Raw genomic sequence first — 16,697 nt, forward strand, 5'->3', positions numbered from 1 at the left:
CATTCTTCTAGTGCTGTCCCTGTGGGTGCTCCACTCCAGGTGATGGTGCATCCCGGTGCCATTGATCAGAGATCTTCAGTAGCAGTGTCTGGACGTGATGCACGCTCTCAGCTGCTGTCTCACGGTCTTGTTAGAGTCTGCCTGAGCACGCGTGTCCCGCGCCCCCCTCAATTCCTTCTCAACCATCCTCAGCTGAAGATGGGACTCGAGGCAGTGCAGATCCTCTTCCCTGGTCTCTGAAGGGAACAATTGCGAATGTGGATGACTTCAAACAGTTCCAGGAACTTTTCAAAAGTTTCAATTTTTCAGCCAAGACATCCCTTTAGAGGAGGTCCAGGAACCACAACACCAACTCCTCAAAATCCTCCAACCCTCTGCACCTTCAAAGATCGCACTTCCCATAAATGAAGCACTCCTAGAACCAGCTGACACTCTCTGACAGACCCCAGCCTCTATCTTACCAACTTGCAAAAAGGCTGAACATAAATATTATGTTCCTGCTAAGGATGTAGACTTCTTATTCTCCCATCCACAACCAAATTCTCTTGTAGTGGATGCAGCGACTCACAGGACGAAACAGCCGCACTACCACCCACCCCGCAAGACAAGGACCTCAAACACCTTGACATCTTGGGCCGCAAGGTTTATACCTCCTCCATGCTGCAATTCAGAATTGCAAACTATTCCACCCTATTTGCAAGCTACGACTTTGATAACTACAATAAACTCTTTGATTTTACCTCCCATATTCCAGAGGACAGGAGAGCAGACTTTAAGTCAGTCCTTGTCGAGGGCCAGTTGGTCTCCAGAACGGCCCTACAAGCATCTCTGGACATGGCGGATACAGATGCCTGCACTACTGCAACTGCAGTAGTTATGCGCAGATCTTCCTGGCTCTCTGCATCCGGTATCCCCAAAGACCTGCAGACCAAAGTGGAGGACCTCCCCTTTGATAAAGACAAATTCTTTTCCAAGAAAACTGACAAAATCCTTCACACCCTGAAAGACTCTAGAGTGACCCTGTGCACCCTGGGGATCTACCCATCCCTTCCCAGGAGACAACAGTATCAACCTTACCAGAGGCCATGCACACAACAGTATCACCTGCCTCAGAACAGACCATATGATACTAGACCTCCTAGGTGCAGATAAAACCAAGCACAACAGCTACCTCTCACCCATCAAGAAATAACAATTTTGAAGCATTGGTTGAGGGTCTGCACGACCACCCCTTGACGCCATTGCCTACGTGCCCATTTGGCCACCACCTCCAGGTTTTCCACCATGCCTGGCAACAGATTACACAGGACCATTGGATCCTGGAAATAGTTCAGTCCGGTTACTCCATCCCTTTTATATCCTACCCTCCTACCCTTCCCCATCCCTCTTCAGGGACCCCTCTCATGAGCTCCTACTTCACGTAGAAGTGGCTTATCTTCCACAGATAGGTGCAGTGGAACCTGTGCCGACACAGCATTGAGGAAAAGGGTTCTACTCCCACTATTTTCTGACCCCGAAAAAGACCGGGGGATGGAGGCCTATCCTAGACCTACGCCAACTGAACACATTCGTAAGGGTACAGAAATTCAAGATGGTCACACTGGGCACAGTAATACCTGCGCTGGAACAAGGGGACTGGTTCATAGCCCTCGACCTACAGGACACCTATTTTCATATATCTACTCATCCAGCCCACAGACGCTTCCTATGGTTCACAGTCGGTCACGACCATTTCCAATACAGGGTACTCCCATTCGGACTCTCCACAGCACCGAGCATATTCTCCAAGACCCTAGCCGTAGTCATGGCCCACCTCCGCAGACACGGGATCATACTTTCCCCTACCTAGACTATTGCCTCATCAAGGGCAACTCATACAGTGAGATGCTACATGCTACCTCAGGGGTTCTCAAACTGGGGGTCGGGACCCCTCAGGGGGTTGCAAAGTCATTACATGGGGGCTCGCGAGCTGTCAACCTCCACCCCAAACCCCAGTTGCCTCCATTTATAGTGGTTTTAAATATATTAAAAAGTGTGTTTAATTTATTAGGGGGGGTTGCACTCATAGGCTTGCGATGTGAAAGAGGTCACCCGTAAAAAAGTTTGAGACCCACTGTACTACCCATTTTGCCATCTCCCTCTTTCACAGCTTGTGCCTGCAAATAAACATCCAAAAATCCATCCTGACACCTACACAGCAGATTGAATTCATTGGGGCTCACCTGGACCCAATTTGAACCAGAGCCTCACTGCCACTCAACAGATTCCTCGCTATCATACACCTCGTACGTACGCTCTCTGTTCGTCCCAGGATACAGGCAAGAATTTGCCTACAGCTCCTTGGCCACATGGCAGCCACCACCTTCATGGTCAAGTACGCCAGGCTGCACATGAGATGTCTTCAGGGCTGGCTCAACTCCAACTATAACCCAGCAGACACAGCCTCTGCATGCTGCTAACTCCTCCAGCGAACGTACTAGCTTCCCTGCAATGGTGGACAAGACCAGGGAACCTCTGCATGGGCGTTCCCTTCCAGCAATGATCCCCGATGCTCATTCTCACCACGGACGCTTCCCTGATCGGTTGGGGAGCGCATCTGGGGGGACACACGGCACAAGGCTGCTGGTCCGCGCCAGAGGCTCATCTACACATAAATCTCCTAGAGCTCAGAGCAGTGGGACAAGCCTGCCTCCCCTTTCTTCCCCTCATAAAGAACAAATCTATCCAGGTCCTAACGGACAATATAGCATGTATGTTTTACATCAACAGACGGGGGGAGCACGATCGCAGTCCCTACGCATGGAGGCCATCCAATTGTGGAATTGGTGCACATACAAATTATTGCTTCGTACCTAACCAGCTGTCACAACACTACCACCGATACACTCAGCAGACACTTCTCCAAAGAACACGAATGGGAATTGCACCCCACGATACTACAACAGCTCTTCTCCCAGTGGGGCATCCCGTCAATAGACCTCTTTGCCACAACCCAGAATCGCAAATGTCACCTATTTTGCTCCAGAGTGGGATTTGGGACTGCATCCCTAGGAGATGCGTCCCCATCCCGTGGAACAACTCTCTCCTATATAAGCAGCAAAGAGTCCTGTGGCACCTTATAGACTAACAGACGTATTGGAGCATGAGCTTTCATGGGTGAATACCCACTTCGTCGGATGCATGTTCTCAGAGCTCATGCAGTCCTCCTGCACTGAAAGAGCTCAGCAGAATGCATGGAGGCAAACAATGGCAGAGTCCAGGAAAGCGTTAAATGAACGCAATGAGAGGAGGGAGGAGCATGCTGAGAGGAAGCAGGATGCAATGCTGAGGCTAATGGAGGAGCAAACTGACATGCTCAGGCGTCTAGTGGAGCTGCAGGAAAGGCAGCAGGAGCAAAGACTGCTGCTGCAGCCCCTGTATAACCACCTGCCCTCTTCCCCAAGTTCCATATCCTCCTCACCCAGATGCCCAAGAATGTGGCGGGGGAGGCTACAGGCACCCAGCCACTCCACCCCAGAGGATTGCCCAAGCAACGGAAGGCTGGCATTCAATAAGTTTTGAACTGTAGTGTGGCCTTGTCGTTCCCTCCTCCACCACCCCACCCGGTGCTTCCCTTCTCACCCACCCTTCCCGGGCTACCTTGCAAGTTTTCCCCCTATTTGTGTGATGAATTAATAAAGAATGCATGACTTGGAAACAATAATGACTTTATTGCCTCTGAAACTGGTGATCGAAGAGGGGAGGTCGGTTGGCTTACAGGGAAGTAGAGTCAACTAAGGGGGCAGGTTTTCATCAAGCAGAAACAAAGAGAACTGTCACACCGTAGCCTGGCCAGTCATGAAACTGGTTTTCAAAGCTTCTCTGATGCACAGGGCGCCCAGTTGTGCTCGTCTAATCACCCTGATGTCTGGCTGCACGTAATCGGCTGCCAGGCAATTTGCCTCAACCTCCCACCCCGCCATAAACATCTTCCCCTTACTCTCACAGATATTGTGGAGCACACAGCAAGCAGCAATAACAATGGGAATATTGGTTTCGCAGAGGTCTAACCTAGTCAGTAAACTGCGCCAGCGAGCATTTAAACATCAAATGCACATTCTATCACCATTCTGCACTTGCTCAGCCTATAGTTGAACTGCTCCTTACTACTGCCCAGGGTGCCTGTGTATGGCTTCATGAGCCATGGCATTAACGGGTAGGCTGGGTCCCCAAGGATAACTATAGGCATTTCAACATCCCCAACGGTAATTTTCTGGTCTGGGAAGTAAGTTCCTTCCTGCAGCTGTTCAAACAGACCAGAATTCTGAAGATGCGAGCATCATGCACCTTTCCTGGCCATCCCACATTGATGTCGGTGAAATGTCCCTTGTGATCCACCAGTGCTTGTAGCACCATTGAAAAGTACCCCTTGCAGTTTACATACTGGCTGCCAAGGTGGTCCTTTCCTAAGATAGGGATATGCGTTCCATCTATCGCCCCACCACAGTTATGGAATCCCATTGCAGCAGAGCCATCCACTATGACCTGCACATTTCCCAGAGTCACTACCCTTGATAGCAGCAGCTCAGTGATGGTGTTGGCTACTTAGATCACAGTAGATTTACCCACTCCAAATTGATTCCTGACTGACCGGTAGCTGTCTGACATTGCAAGCTTCCAGAGGGCTATCGCCATTTGCTTCTCAACTGTGAGGTCAGCTCTCACCTTGGTATTCTTGCACTTCAGGGCAGGGGAAAGCAAGTCACAAAGTTCCATGAAAGTGCCCTTACGCATGCAGAAGTTTCGCAGCCACTGGGAATCATCCCAGACCTGCAACACTATGTTATCCCACCAATCTGTGCTTGTTTTCTGGGCCCAGAAGCAGCGTTCCACCGCATGAACCTGCCCCATTACTACCATGATGTCCAAATTGCCAGGGCCCGTGCTTTGAGAGAAATCTGTGTCCATGTCCTTATCACTATCATGATCACACTGTCATCGCCTCCCTGCCTGCTTTTGCAGGTTCTAGTGCTGTATATACTGCAGGATAATGCACAAGGTGTTTACAATGCTCACAACTGCAGCGGTGAGCTGAGCGGGCTCCATGCTTGCCGTGGTATGGCGTCTGAAGGAGAGCAGGAAAGCAGAGTTGCAGCAGAATCGGTGGATGACGATGGATGCCACAAGAATAGATATTTATACAGAATGATGAGAGAACCTGCAAGGTGGATTCATGGCACCAGGAGAGCAGAGTTGCAGTGGAAGACGACAGTTAGCACCGCACACATTTCCCGAGGAAGAACACACGTACCCAGGAGCCTATGACAGACAACATGGAGAAATTTGCTATCAAGGCAAGAGCAGGAGAGCAGAGTTGCAGCAGAAGCGGTGGAGGATGATGGTTAGCACCACACACATTTCCTGAGGAAGAACACACGTACCCGGGAGCCCATGACAGACAACGTGGAGAAATTTGCTATCAAGGCAATAGCAGCAGAGCAGAGTTGCAGCAGAAGTGGTGTATGATGATGGTTAACAGACCTACTGCACTGTCTGCTGCCAGCAGCACCCAGGACATAACAGCGGCGGTGTCGGTGAGCTGAGCAGGCTGCATGCTTGCCATGGTATAGCGTCTGTGCGGAAAAAAGGCGTGAAACGATTGTCTCCCATTGCTTTCACGGAGGGAGGGGAGACTGATGACATGTACCCAAAACCACCTGTGACAATGTTTTTGCCCCATCAGGCATTGGGAGCTCAACCCAGTATTCCAATGGGCAGCGGAGACTGTGGGAACTGTGGGATAGCTACCCACAGTGCACCGCTCCGTAAGTCGATGCTAGCCATGGTAGTGAGGACGCACTCCGACGACTTAATGCGCTTAGTGGGGACCTACGCAGTCGACTGTATAAAACTGATTTCTAAAAATCAACTTCTATAACATCGACCTAATTTTGTAGTGTAGACATACTCTAAGAGCTTGTCTACATGAGGAGTTATTCTGGAATAACTATTCCCAATTTAACTTCCTGTGTGGATGTTCTGATTCTGAAATAAGAGTGCTTCATTCCAAATTTAGTTTAATCCACTTAAATAGCTAAATCCACAAGTATACAGCGGAAGTATTAATGAAGGTGGCTTTCCGGCCTCACAAGTGGGTTACAGTAATTTGGAATAAAATGCTTTTATTCTGGAATATGAACATTCACACAGAGAATTGATCAGGTCTAGTTATTGGACTTTAAATTCATACCTTGCTTTAATCCAAATTAATTTCCCTGTGTAGACAAGCTGTATTATGAATTGACTAAAGATGTGAAAGGTAATAAATTTTCATAAAGTAATACATTAAGCCCCTGTGTGGGTTACTCTCCCCCAGAAGTAAAGTGGCTGTAGTTCACTGTTGCTTAATCTTGCAATACTGTTTTTCATTTATTTTTCCATAGGGGTCTCATGGGATGTCCATCACCATAGTGTCTGGGTGCCTAGTGGGGAAAATGGTGGCATTCATACTGGAGTTGATCTGGAGTAAATCCAGGCCTTCAGTGCAGGTTTGCTGGTGAATGTTTTCTGAGCACAGAGCGCTAGGAAAAGGTCTCAGGCACGCTGGCTTGGGCTCTGATTCTGGTTCCTTTGCTTTGGAAGTTTCTTTCTCTTTTCGGGGAAGAGAAAAGGAGTCTCTGGCCGCATCCCCCGGAGGGAGGTTTCTGTCCGCACTGCTGGGGTGCGCAGAGGGGGAGTTTTCTTTCGCTTTTCCCCACCAGGGGGCTCTGGGTATTGCTCAGGGAGGGGAAGCTCCTAGGGCTCTGCTCTCTCTGCTCAGCAGACCGGGGGTTGAGCTTCCTGGGTCAGATGCAGCCCCATTGTGAGCGGAGCGACCTGCGTTAACCCCGCTCTGCCCGCACCAGCCCCTGAGCCGGAGCCTGCAGGTGAGGGGAGAGACCCAGGGGAAGGGCCGGGGCCGGGCAGGAAAGTGATTCTGCACCACCGGCCCCTCCTCGCCCCAGCTCTGCTCCCGGGGGGGCGGGGGTCTGCGAGTCCCAGAGCTGCTGCCCTCCCTGACCCCCCCCCCGGCTCTGCCCCCCTGATCCCCTGCAGGAGCCGAGCCAGCTCCGGGGAGCGAACGCCCCGGGCCGGGCCAGGGACCGAGTCTCCCAGCCCGAGGGGAGGGGGCGGGAGGGAGACAGGGGCAGAGCCTGGCAGGGGCAGCAGGAGCGATCAGTGGGGAGGGAGGTCCCGGCTCCCAGCCCTGCCCAGCCCCATTCCCTGCAGCACCCCGGGGCACAGTGACTTTCCTGGGGAGAAGGGGAGGGGCGGGGAGAGGAAAAGCCAGTTCCTGCCTCTGCCTGGTCCCCGCGCTGCTGGGGGGATGCGCTGCCCTGGGGACAGTGTCAGGGGGATCCCCCAGAGCGGCTCCTTTGGTTCTGCTCCTATCTGGGGTTTGGTTCAGACTGTGGGTAGAAATGCGCTGACTCCTGGAGGGAGAGGCCGGGTCTGTGTTGTAATAAAGCAGGGCACAGACTCAGGGGGAGTCAGTTATTTTTTGTCCCGGTGCAAAATTCGTCATCAAGGTCCAGACTCAAGACAGAGACTCATATAAAAAATAGCAACAATCACAGTAACAATCAATACATAAAAAAGATTCTGGGGTCCCCTTCAAAAGCGTCTGGCAGGCCGGGTCTGGCCAGCCGGGCGCGTATTGACTGCCCCATGGCTAGGGCATCTGTCTGCAGGGAAGGAACCAGGAGGGAATCGGGGCGTGAAATGGTGCCAAGGCCCTTTTGAAACCTTCCTTCTCGCCCTGACAGGCTGCAGAATAACGTCCGGATTGGGAAATGGCTGCTGTGGAACCAGCTCAGGTAGGGGGTTTCTGGAATGTATGGAGGGAGATGGGCAGAAAACGCAGGGGGGTGAAGAAGATGGGGGTGAGCGGGCAGCAGGGGGTGACAGACCTGTGGCTGGGACTTGCGTGATCTGGAGCCTGGTTTCTAGGAACAGGCCCACTGGGAAGAAAGCTAGCAGGGGTGCTGTGGTTATTCCCATCTCTTCCCGCCCCCACCTGCCCCCCTCATGAGCAAGAATAGGTGCTGGCTTTTATTTTTCCCAGTGAGTGCTCCTCCCGAGAGCCCCTCCCCCCCACTCTGCCCACTCCTTAAGGCCCCAGCCTGCTGCTCTCTGCCCTTGCCCAAGCCCCTCCCCCAGCCTCCAAACAGCTAGTGGATGCTGAGCACCTACTATTTTTTTTTCCATGGGTCGGCTATGCTTATGAGTCTTGCTACCACACCCCTCCCTCCCCCCTCCCCCCGACTGGATAAGGCGACAGCCCCATCAGCTCGGCTGCAGTGACAGACTCTGTGTGGAGCTGGTCCAAGTTTTTCAACCCCAGCGTTTTCCCAGCAGGACCAGGTGCAATGGGCGATTGCCACGGCTGGGATGTGGGGCGAACCCCGTGCCTTGGTGGAAGGGCGTTGTGGGATCCCCATCCAGCATCCCAAGAGGGAGGAGAGCGAGGCTGAGGAGCAGAGTCCTGGCTGGCCCTTGTCCCTGCGGACGCCATCCCAGTCCTGGCTGAGATGCTCGGAGGGGGAAGATTCTCCGTTGAGGACGGCGCAGACACCTCCCCGGTCTCGGGAAGGGGCAGACACTGCTGGCCTTGAGCAAGTGGTGCCGTCCCGTGACTGGCCTCACGGGGACGAGGTTCCTTCGTTCCCCGGGGGGGCACCTGAGACCTGCGGCTCCATGCGGACAGGCCCCACCAGGGGCCGTGCCGAGGGCAAGGTGGCCGTTTCAGAGCAGGCCAGCGAGGAAGCCCATCGGTTGCAGTTCCGCTCAGGCGCTGCCCGGCCCGGAGAAGCTCCCCGGGAGATGCTAGCCCGGCTCAGCCGGGCTGCTCGGCTCTGGCTGCGGCCCGGGGAGCACACCAAGGAGCAGATTGTGGACGTCGTCGTGCGGGAGCAGTTCCTGGGGGCGCTGCGGGCGGACGTGCGGGCCTGGGTGACGGCGAGGGAGCCCCGCAGCAGCGAGGAGGCGGCTGCTCTGGCTGAAGCCTGCCTGGGGCAAGGGGAGTCGACCCAGCCTGCTCAGGTAGCTGATACGGCGCGAGGGGGGGAAATTGTGAGGGAGCAGAGCCAGGCGTGGGGCTGAGAAGGGATGATGGGAGAGACAGATCTGATGGGAAATCAAAGGATAAAATGTCGCCCCCCACACCGCCCCGATATGATGCTGTGGGGCAGGAGTGCTGGAATAGGGGGAGCCGGGGGGCCATCGCCCATCCACTTTTTGCCATGGGCCCCACCCCTGGCTGCCTTCTTCCCCCCGAGGCCCTGCTCCCCAGCCAGGCTGGCAGCTGGAGCCCAAGGCAGGTGGAGGGTCTGCAGCTCCTCACAACGGCCCGCACGGCTCTTACCATGGCCAGGCTGCGGCTCCAAGGCCCCGGCCGGAACCGGGTTAGGGTAAGAGCCATGTGTGCAGCTGTGGGGAACTGTGGGCCCTGCACCTGCCCTGGGCGGGGACACGGGCCTGGGGCTGCTCTTGAGCTCCCCCACCCCGGGCAGGTGGAGGGTCCACAGCTCCTCAGAGCTGCCAGGGCTCCCCGGCTGGTCTCCAGCTGCTGGCCTGGCTGGGGGATGGGGCCTTGGGGGAAGAGGTGGGGCCATGCAGGGCCCCGCCTCTCCCTCCCGCCCCCCTCTCCCAACCGTCCCTGCTGAACAAGGTCCCACAGATGAGAGGAAGGGTCTTCGTATGGAAACATCCCATCTGAGACCTGGGCTGGGCCAGCAATATCCTAGCCCAGTAAGTCTCACTGTGTGCCCTGTGTGAGGGGTCGTGGCAAGTGCATGCACATTGTCAGCAGCAGTGGTATAGTTATTATTTACTTTGTGAATTCCTGAAGTCTCTAGGGACTCCTGCTGTATTGCACTAGATAGGGTGAAAACCTAGAACCAAGAGACAGCGCCTGCCCCAAAATACTCAGAGTCTTAAGATGAGGCAACAGCTGCATAGAACAGCGTAATGGGGAGGTGATGGCGGCTAGCATAATAAGCAGCGTCGTGGCTCGGTGGAGTTTCACAGGCAGCGCCTCCCCAGAGTCAGGGGCAGTATGGAGCACAGAGTGAAGGTGCTTGCTGGAAAAACGTTGACATGAGCAGCACGCCAAAGACAGACTCCTGTATTTTAAGGCCAGAAGGAACCATTAGGATCATCCTCTAGTCTTATCCCCTGCATAACCCAGACTAGAGAATCCCACCCCAGGAGGCCTTCATAGAACCCAGCAGCTTGTGGTTCAACTAGAGCCCATCTTTTACAAAGAGACGTCTGCTCTGGAATACAGGAGAGGCCTCTCTGGGTCAGCCAAAGGTCCATCTAGCCCAGTATCCTGTCTTCCGACAGTGGCCCATGCCAGGTTTAAAGGTTTCAGGTGATGGTTTATTGCCCTCACACTTCAATTTGTCCCTTATTTCCAGTTTTGTTGCAGTGTGAAATGAACAAATAACCTGGGGAAAGCTGGTGGAAGATTTTGTGTCAGAGTGTTGGGTTTTTTTCCAATGTGAAATGCCTTTTTTTGACAAAGAAACATTTGTGAATATTTTTTTCATTTTGGTCCTTTTTTTGTTTGTTTAAGAAAATTTTGATTTAGTTTCACTGAGACGCCTTCTCCCCCCACGCACCCCGCCTTTTTATTACCTTGATCTTTTTTCCAGCAGGGGAAGGAGCTTTTAAAACTGACAGAAAAGTGGAGATTTTCCCACAGAAAGGAAACAGATTTTTTTTTCCAAAAAAACCCAACCCCCCCAAAAAAGGTTAAAAAGGAAAATGTCACAGAAAATGAAACATTTCCATTTCTTTTGATTTTTTTTTTCACCAAATAGACTTACCGTCTTCAAACCTTCTGTATAATACTAACTCAACCAGTTGTCTTTAAAAAGAAACATGCTGGGTTTTCTAAATCTGTTTCCCTTTGGGCAAGTTCAGTTCTTCAGATCTAGATCTGAACTCCACCGCTCGAGTCTCAAGCTACTGTAAAGCAGTGGTTCTCAACCAGAAGTACGCGTACCCCTGAGGACACACAGAGGTCTTCTAGGGGGTACATCAACTCCTCTAATATTTGCCTAGTTTTACATCAGGCTACATAAAAAGCACTAGCAAAGTCAGTACAAACTGAGATTTCATATCGACAATGACTTGAGTATAGAGCAGTATAAACTATATACTGAACTGTAAGTACAATATTTATATTCCAATCAATTTATTTTATAATTAGATGGTAAAAATGAGAATGTCAGCAATTTATCTGTAATAGTGGCTGACACACTTCTGTATTTTTATGTCTGATTTTGTAAGCAAGTTGTTTTTAAGTGAGGTGAAACTTGGGGATACGCAGGACAAATCAGACTCCTGAAAGGGGTACAGTCATCTGGAAAGGTTGAGAGTCATTCCTATAAAGCAAAGAACGCGGCTGTTCATTGTTATATTTCAGGCCACCTCTAGTCCATAGCTTGGGGGGAGAGGGGGCGGCAAGATTCTTAAAAATAAACTAGCAAAACTTGCGTAAAACAGCACAACAGGGTGACATGGTCCCCGAGGGAATGGAAGGAACCAAAGAGAGAAATTAACCTTGTGGACTGAGCCAGATGCTGAAGGTTCAGGTTTCATTTGGCTGGGTGAGAATAAAGAGCAGGAGGGCTCCATCTCGCACCGTTGGAGCCTGCGCTGGAGGAATTCCAGCTAAGGAGCTTCCATAGATTTGCAGGGTCGGTCCCTGTGAACCCAGTGAGAACCACCTCAGTTTCACATACTAGCGAGTGCCCCTCATCCTGGGACACTGAAGGCGCATTAGGTAGCAGAGGCATAGACGCCAACTCTGTGGGTGCTCCAGCGCTTAAGCACCCATGGAAAAAAATAGGGGTTCTCAGCATCCACCAGCCACAGCTGTTGGGTGGGCCGGGGTTGCTGCCAATCAGCTGTTTAGCGGGGGCCCTGGGCTCAGGGGAGGATGGAGAGGAGCCAGCGGCAGGGGGTCTTGGGGAAGAGGACTGAGAGGAGCGAGCAAAGGTCAGGTGGGGTAGTTGTGAGGGGGGTGGGAAGAGGCAGAGTGAGGGGCCTTGGGCGGAGCACTCACTGGGAAAAATAAAATTCAGCGCCTATGAGCAGAGGGAATGGCCAGAGGCCCAAATGATGCGTGGGGAGATGTTAGACCTAGCAGTGAGTGAGCCATTGAGCAGCACTTGGGAGCAGTAGGGATGAGATTGCAACTTGCGGATTATGGGTATTATAAACCTTACTGAAAGTACACAGGAAACTAGAACAGTCTGGGGCAGGTGAGATTGTGGCTGGGGAATGGGTCCTGAGTGGGGACTGTGGTTGTTTCAGGGGGCGGTGACCTTCGAGGAGGTGGCTGTGTATTTCACGGAGGAGGAGTGGGCTGTGCTGGACCCCAGTCAGAGAGTCCTCTACAGGGACGTCATGCAGGAGAATTACAAGAGCGTGACCTCGCTGGGTAAGGGATTCCTTGTTCCCTTGGGTATTAGAAGTTTCTCTCCACAAATATCACATTCAGTGCTTAACCCTTCAGAGTAACACTTCACTATTTATTACTCTCGCTCTTCGACTTGCCTCCCCTATTGTTTGGGTGGAAAAGGACAGGTGGGAGAAAGTAGAACTCTGGAAGAAGATGGCAATGCCACACAATTTCTAAACTAAAGTTTTTTTTTTATTTCTGTTCTTCCTCCCAAAAAAGACTTACCAATTCAAAATATTTTCTAAAAATGGAATTTGAAAGCTAAACTGTTTTGCAAATGAAATAATTTTCAACCAAATCTCATTTTCTGAAGAGAAGTCTTTTGTGTTGAAAGTTTCATTCCCCGCTATAGCTCGGTATCTGGCCTAAGTGGTTTGATATTAGTGCTGTGCCTGGGTCACCTGCTGTGTGCAGATGGAGCATCTTCTCCAGGGAGCGAAGCATGTCTGGCTCTTCCGAAGGGTCTCCCATGTCCGTCTTCCAATGCCACATCCCCACAGCGTAGGGGAGGGGCTGGGTTATGTCATGGAACTTTCTTTGTAACAAACATTCCACAAACCATTCATTCACCCCCATCCCACCATGTTCTTCCCCTCTCAGCAGGATTTCTCATTCCCAAACCCAATGTGATCTCCCGGCTGGAGCGAGGGGAAGAGCCGTGGGTCTCAGATCCCCAGGGCTCCGAGGAAAGGGAGAGCCTGAGCAGTGCCTGCATAGGTGAGGAATTGATTAAACTAACACACCCCACCAGCCAATGAAAGGAACAGCTGGGAGTCCTCCAAACGCCTCGTGTGCTCCCCCAGTTCTGCCTCATCCACCACAGGTCACGATTGGCCCCAGTAGGAGTCAGACCCTCATGGCAGATGTCACTCCAGGCTTCCAACCCACCCTGACAGTAGCTCACACCCCACTGTCCTCCCTTGCCCTTGAGTGTTCAGATGGGTGTGAAGGCAGGATGGGACTCCGCGTCTCTGTCCTCTGGGGAAGGGATTGTGCGGATTTGGTTCCTGATTTCACAAGCTCATTGATGGCTTCATTCCACAAAATGTGCTTTGCTGACCCATAACACTCTTGAACTGCTGCATTGGATGATATCCCCAACTCCTTCCCATCCCTTACTGCGCTGAATCCCACTGGTCCCAGTGACTCTCTATCGCTGGGCCCCTCTCCATCAGTAAGAAGTCGATCCAAGGTGGACTTTCCACTTTCTAGGACATGAAGTTGGTTTCCATACACTACAGGAACCACTTTGCTGATGAGTGTCTGGCTCTCTGTGTTTCCAGCAGAGAGGTTTCCACTTGTAACAGAATGTGTGGAGATTTTGAGCAGCTGGGGAGCTGGCCCTGGGATTTTACTGCTTTAAAATGAACTGGGGTTAAAAATCATGGAATGCTCTTTGTAAGACATATTCCACGAATTCCCCTCATCTCCCTCACTTTCTTTCCCTTGCGCAGGATTTCCGGTTTCCAAGCCTGATGTGATTTCCCCATTGAAAGGGGAGGGTGAGCCAGGGGTCCCTGATCTGCATGGTTCTGAGGAGATGATGAGCCCGTGGGGCACCTGTGCAGGTGAGGAACCCGCTCTACTGATGCACACCATCAGCAAGGAAAGGAAACAGCTGGTCTGCTGAGCTCCCCCCAGCCGGGTTCCACCTCCTCCCTCCCAGAGCAGGGTTATCCTCAGTTGTCATGGCAACCATCAGCATGGCTTCCCACCCATTCCTGACTGACACCTGGCAGTAGCTTCCTTCGCCTGAGTGCCCATACATAGGTGCTGAACTCCATGGGTGCTCAGCACCCCCTGGCAGGCCCTGCCAATCAGCTCCTCCCCCTCAGCTGTTCAGGGCAGGCGGGAGGCACTGGGGGGGAGGAGCAAGGACGGGGCGGGCTCAGGGAAGGGGGTGAGGCCTGGCGTGGTGCACCCTGCTCCCCCGCCAATTAGAAAGTCAACGCCTCTGTGCCCACTCCTTCCTGACAGCTGGCAGTAGCTTCCTTTGCCCTTAAGTCTTCAGATGGTGGGGGGGAGGTAGAATTGGTCCCCTCCTCTCTGTCCTCTGGGGAAAAGTTTGGGCAGGATCTTAATTCCTTTTTCCATCTCCCCAGCTGTTACTGTGGTTTGTTTCACCCCCTACACATTCCCTTCTCTGAGGTTTCCTGTCTGAATTCTCTCTCTGTCCCAGCAGGTGAGGGTCCAGCCTGTGAAAATGCTCAGCACCAGGGTCCCCAGGAAGTGGAGCCGCACAGGACGCCGTCTGTGAAATCCGAAGGGAACGCTTCCTGGACACCGATGCAGGGGGAGCCACACCTGACGTCATCAGTGAAATGCGAAGGGGGTCGTGAGCAGGAGGATGTATGTGCGAGCTGGGGCGGGTTGGAAGGGCAGGAGGGCGCCCAGCCCACTTCCCCTGGGGGAGGCAGCATGGGCCACAGCTACGTCCAGGTCCTGCTGAGCCTCCAGCCGGAGCAGCAGCAGCAGCGACCGTGCCCCGAGTGCGGGAAGATTTTCGTTGACAGCGCTCACCTCCTGCGCCACCAGCGGCTGCACGCCCTGGAGAAACCCTTCCCCTGCCCCGACTGCTGGCGGGGCTTTCTGCGGCGCTGCGACCTGTCCGTCCACCGGCGCTCCCACACTGGGGAGATCCCCTTCCCCTGCCCTGACTGCGGGGAGGGGTTCCTGCGCCGCTGCGACTTGGCCGCCCACCGCAAGAGCCACATGGGGGAGTGGCCCCACCAGTGCCCCAAGTGCGGGCGGCGCTTCCGCAAGCGCTCCGTCCTGGTCAACCACCAGCGCACCCACCTGCAAGACGATCGCTACAAGTGCCCCGACTGCGGCCAGGGCTTCAAGTGGCCCAGCCAGCTGGAAATGCACCGGTACAGCCACATGGAGGAGAAACGGCACACCTGCTTCAAGTGCGGGGAAAGCTTCAGCCAGCGCTCCCACCTCCTGGCCCACCAGGGCAGCCACCTTGGGGACGCCCCTTACCACTGCGCCGACTGCGGGAAGGGCTTTGCCCAGCACCCTGACCTCATCCTCCACCGGCGGAGTCACACCGGTGACCGGCCCTTCCACTGCCCCCAGTGCGGCATTGGCTTCGGCCGCAGCTCGGACCTCAGGAACCACCAGAGCATCCACACAGGCCAGCAGCCCTACAAGTGCCCCCTGTGCGGGAAAGGCTTCCAGGAAAAGGCACACCTGGCCGCCCATCAGAAAAGCCACGGCGGGGAGGATTTCTACCTCGGCCTTGCCGCAGTTTGGATGGGGTGAGGGCCGGCCAGCATCCGGCTCACAGGTCAGGAGCCAGCAGCAGCCAGTCCTGACCTGACAGTGATGCTCTGGCCCTGCCTGGCCTAGCAACTTCCAGGCGAAGCCTTGATTGGCACAGCCGCTCGATGAGCTGCCACTGGGGAGGGGATTGTCAGCGAGCCGCCTTGTGCCTGGAAGGCCACTGCTGTTTGTATTAGAGTACCATCTACGCCCCACCGTGCATCAAATAAAATTCCTGCCAGAAAGTGTGAACCAGCCGTACCCATGCTACTAGATTGGTCCAGGAAGCCCTTGTCTCTATGGTTTAACTTTGCCATGCTAACCATTCAGCCTGGCAGCACTCATGGTGGGGGGGCGGCCTCAGCTTGAGGGGCTTGATTTATTTTTGAGTTTCAACTCCAAGGGCTTCCTCATTTTTGAGCCGGTGAAAGTTTCACCGAGATGGTGTAATACCTGCAGGCTGTGGAGCAGGGACTTGAAATTTGGTGGGGGTGGGTCACCCTCATGTCTGGACCTGGCTTTTTGCCACCCCTGTAAAAAAAAAAAAAAAAAAATCCACCCCAATCTGCCACAGCTATAAGCAGCCAAACAGCTCGCACGTGCTCAGTAGAAGGGACTTGAAGAGTTTTGCAGCTAAATGCTGGTAAGATTCTGTCTGCACTGAGCATGTGCCAGCCTCACAGCTCTTACAGGCTAACCAGATCTCCCCCTGCAAAGGCACGTGCTCAGAGCAGGATGGTCCGTGTCTGCTCCCCGCAGGAGGAGTGCCCAGCTAAGTTTCCTCTAAGCTGCATGGCCACACAGCAGCCTCTTAAGTGCTGCGGAGTGGAGAGATGCTTCTTCCCCAGCCTGGGCCTGCCGCAGCCAGGGGAGAGGTGCCTTTTCTCCCCAGCCCAGGTGGTACTGCAGGGAGAGAGCTGGGGAGAGTCCTCTCTCCCTG

At 53.5% G+C, this 16,697-nt stretch overlaps 1 protein-coding gene across 4 annotated transcripts; it reads left to right on the forward strand.

Moving 5' to 3' along the window:
* The first annotated feature begins 6,336 nt into the window (after positions 1-6,336).
* On the forward strand, positions 6,337-16,545 carry LOC120382996 (zinc finger protein 2-like). Of its 4 annotated transcripts, none has more exons than XM_039500555.1 (7): positions 6,337-6,527; positions 7,785-7,835; positions 8,374-9,060; positions 12,346-12,472; positions 13,094-13,210; positions 13,948-14,061; positions 14,673-16,545. In XM_039500555.1, exons 2-7 carry the CDS (start codon positions 7,812-7,814, stop codon positions 15,755-15,757), a joined length of 2,154 nt encoding a protein of 717 aa, XP_039356489.1. In that variant the 5' UTR covers positions 6,337-6,527; positions 7,785-7,811; the 3' UTR covers positions 15,758-16,545. The 4 variants fall into 4 exon arrangements, with proteins under 4 accessions (XP_039356489.1, XP_039356493.1, XP_039356491.1 ...); XM_039500559.1 differs by having other exon boundaries at positions 8,377-9,060; XM_039500557.1 differs by lacking the exon at positions 6,337-6,527 and adding an exon at positions 6,830-6,905 and having other exon boundaries at positions 14,676-16,545.
* The last annotated feature ends 152 nt before the right edge of the window (positions 16,546-16,697 follow it).

The sequence above is a fragment of the Mauremys reevesii genome, linkage group 15, assembly GCF_016161935.1.
Source record: "Mauremys reevesii isolate NIE-2019 linkage group 15, ASM1616193v1, whole genome shotgun sequence".
Taxonomy (NCBI): Eukaryota; Metazoa; Chordata; order Testudines; family Geoemydidae; genus Mauremys; species Mauremys reevesii.

What these genes read in the sequence shown, in the direction of transcription:
- LOC120382996 (XM_039500555.1), top strand. Translation starts at nt 7,812, where the DNA reads ATGGCTGCTGTGGAACCAGCTCAG. An exon ending in CAAGAGCGTGACCTCGCTGG is followed by an intron (nt 12,473 to 13,093) that starts GTAAGGGATTCC and finishes TTCCCCTCTCAG; the next exon opens with CAGGATTTCTCATTCCCAAA. An exon ending in CCTGAGCAGTGCCTGCATAG is followed by an intron (nt 13,211 to 13,947) that starts GTGAGGAATTGA and finishes TCCCTTGCGCAG; the next exon opens with GATTTCCGGTTTCCAAGCCT.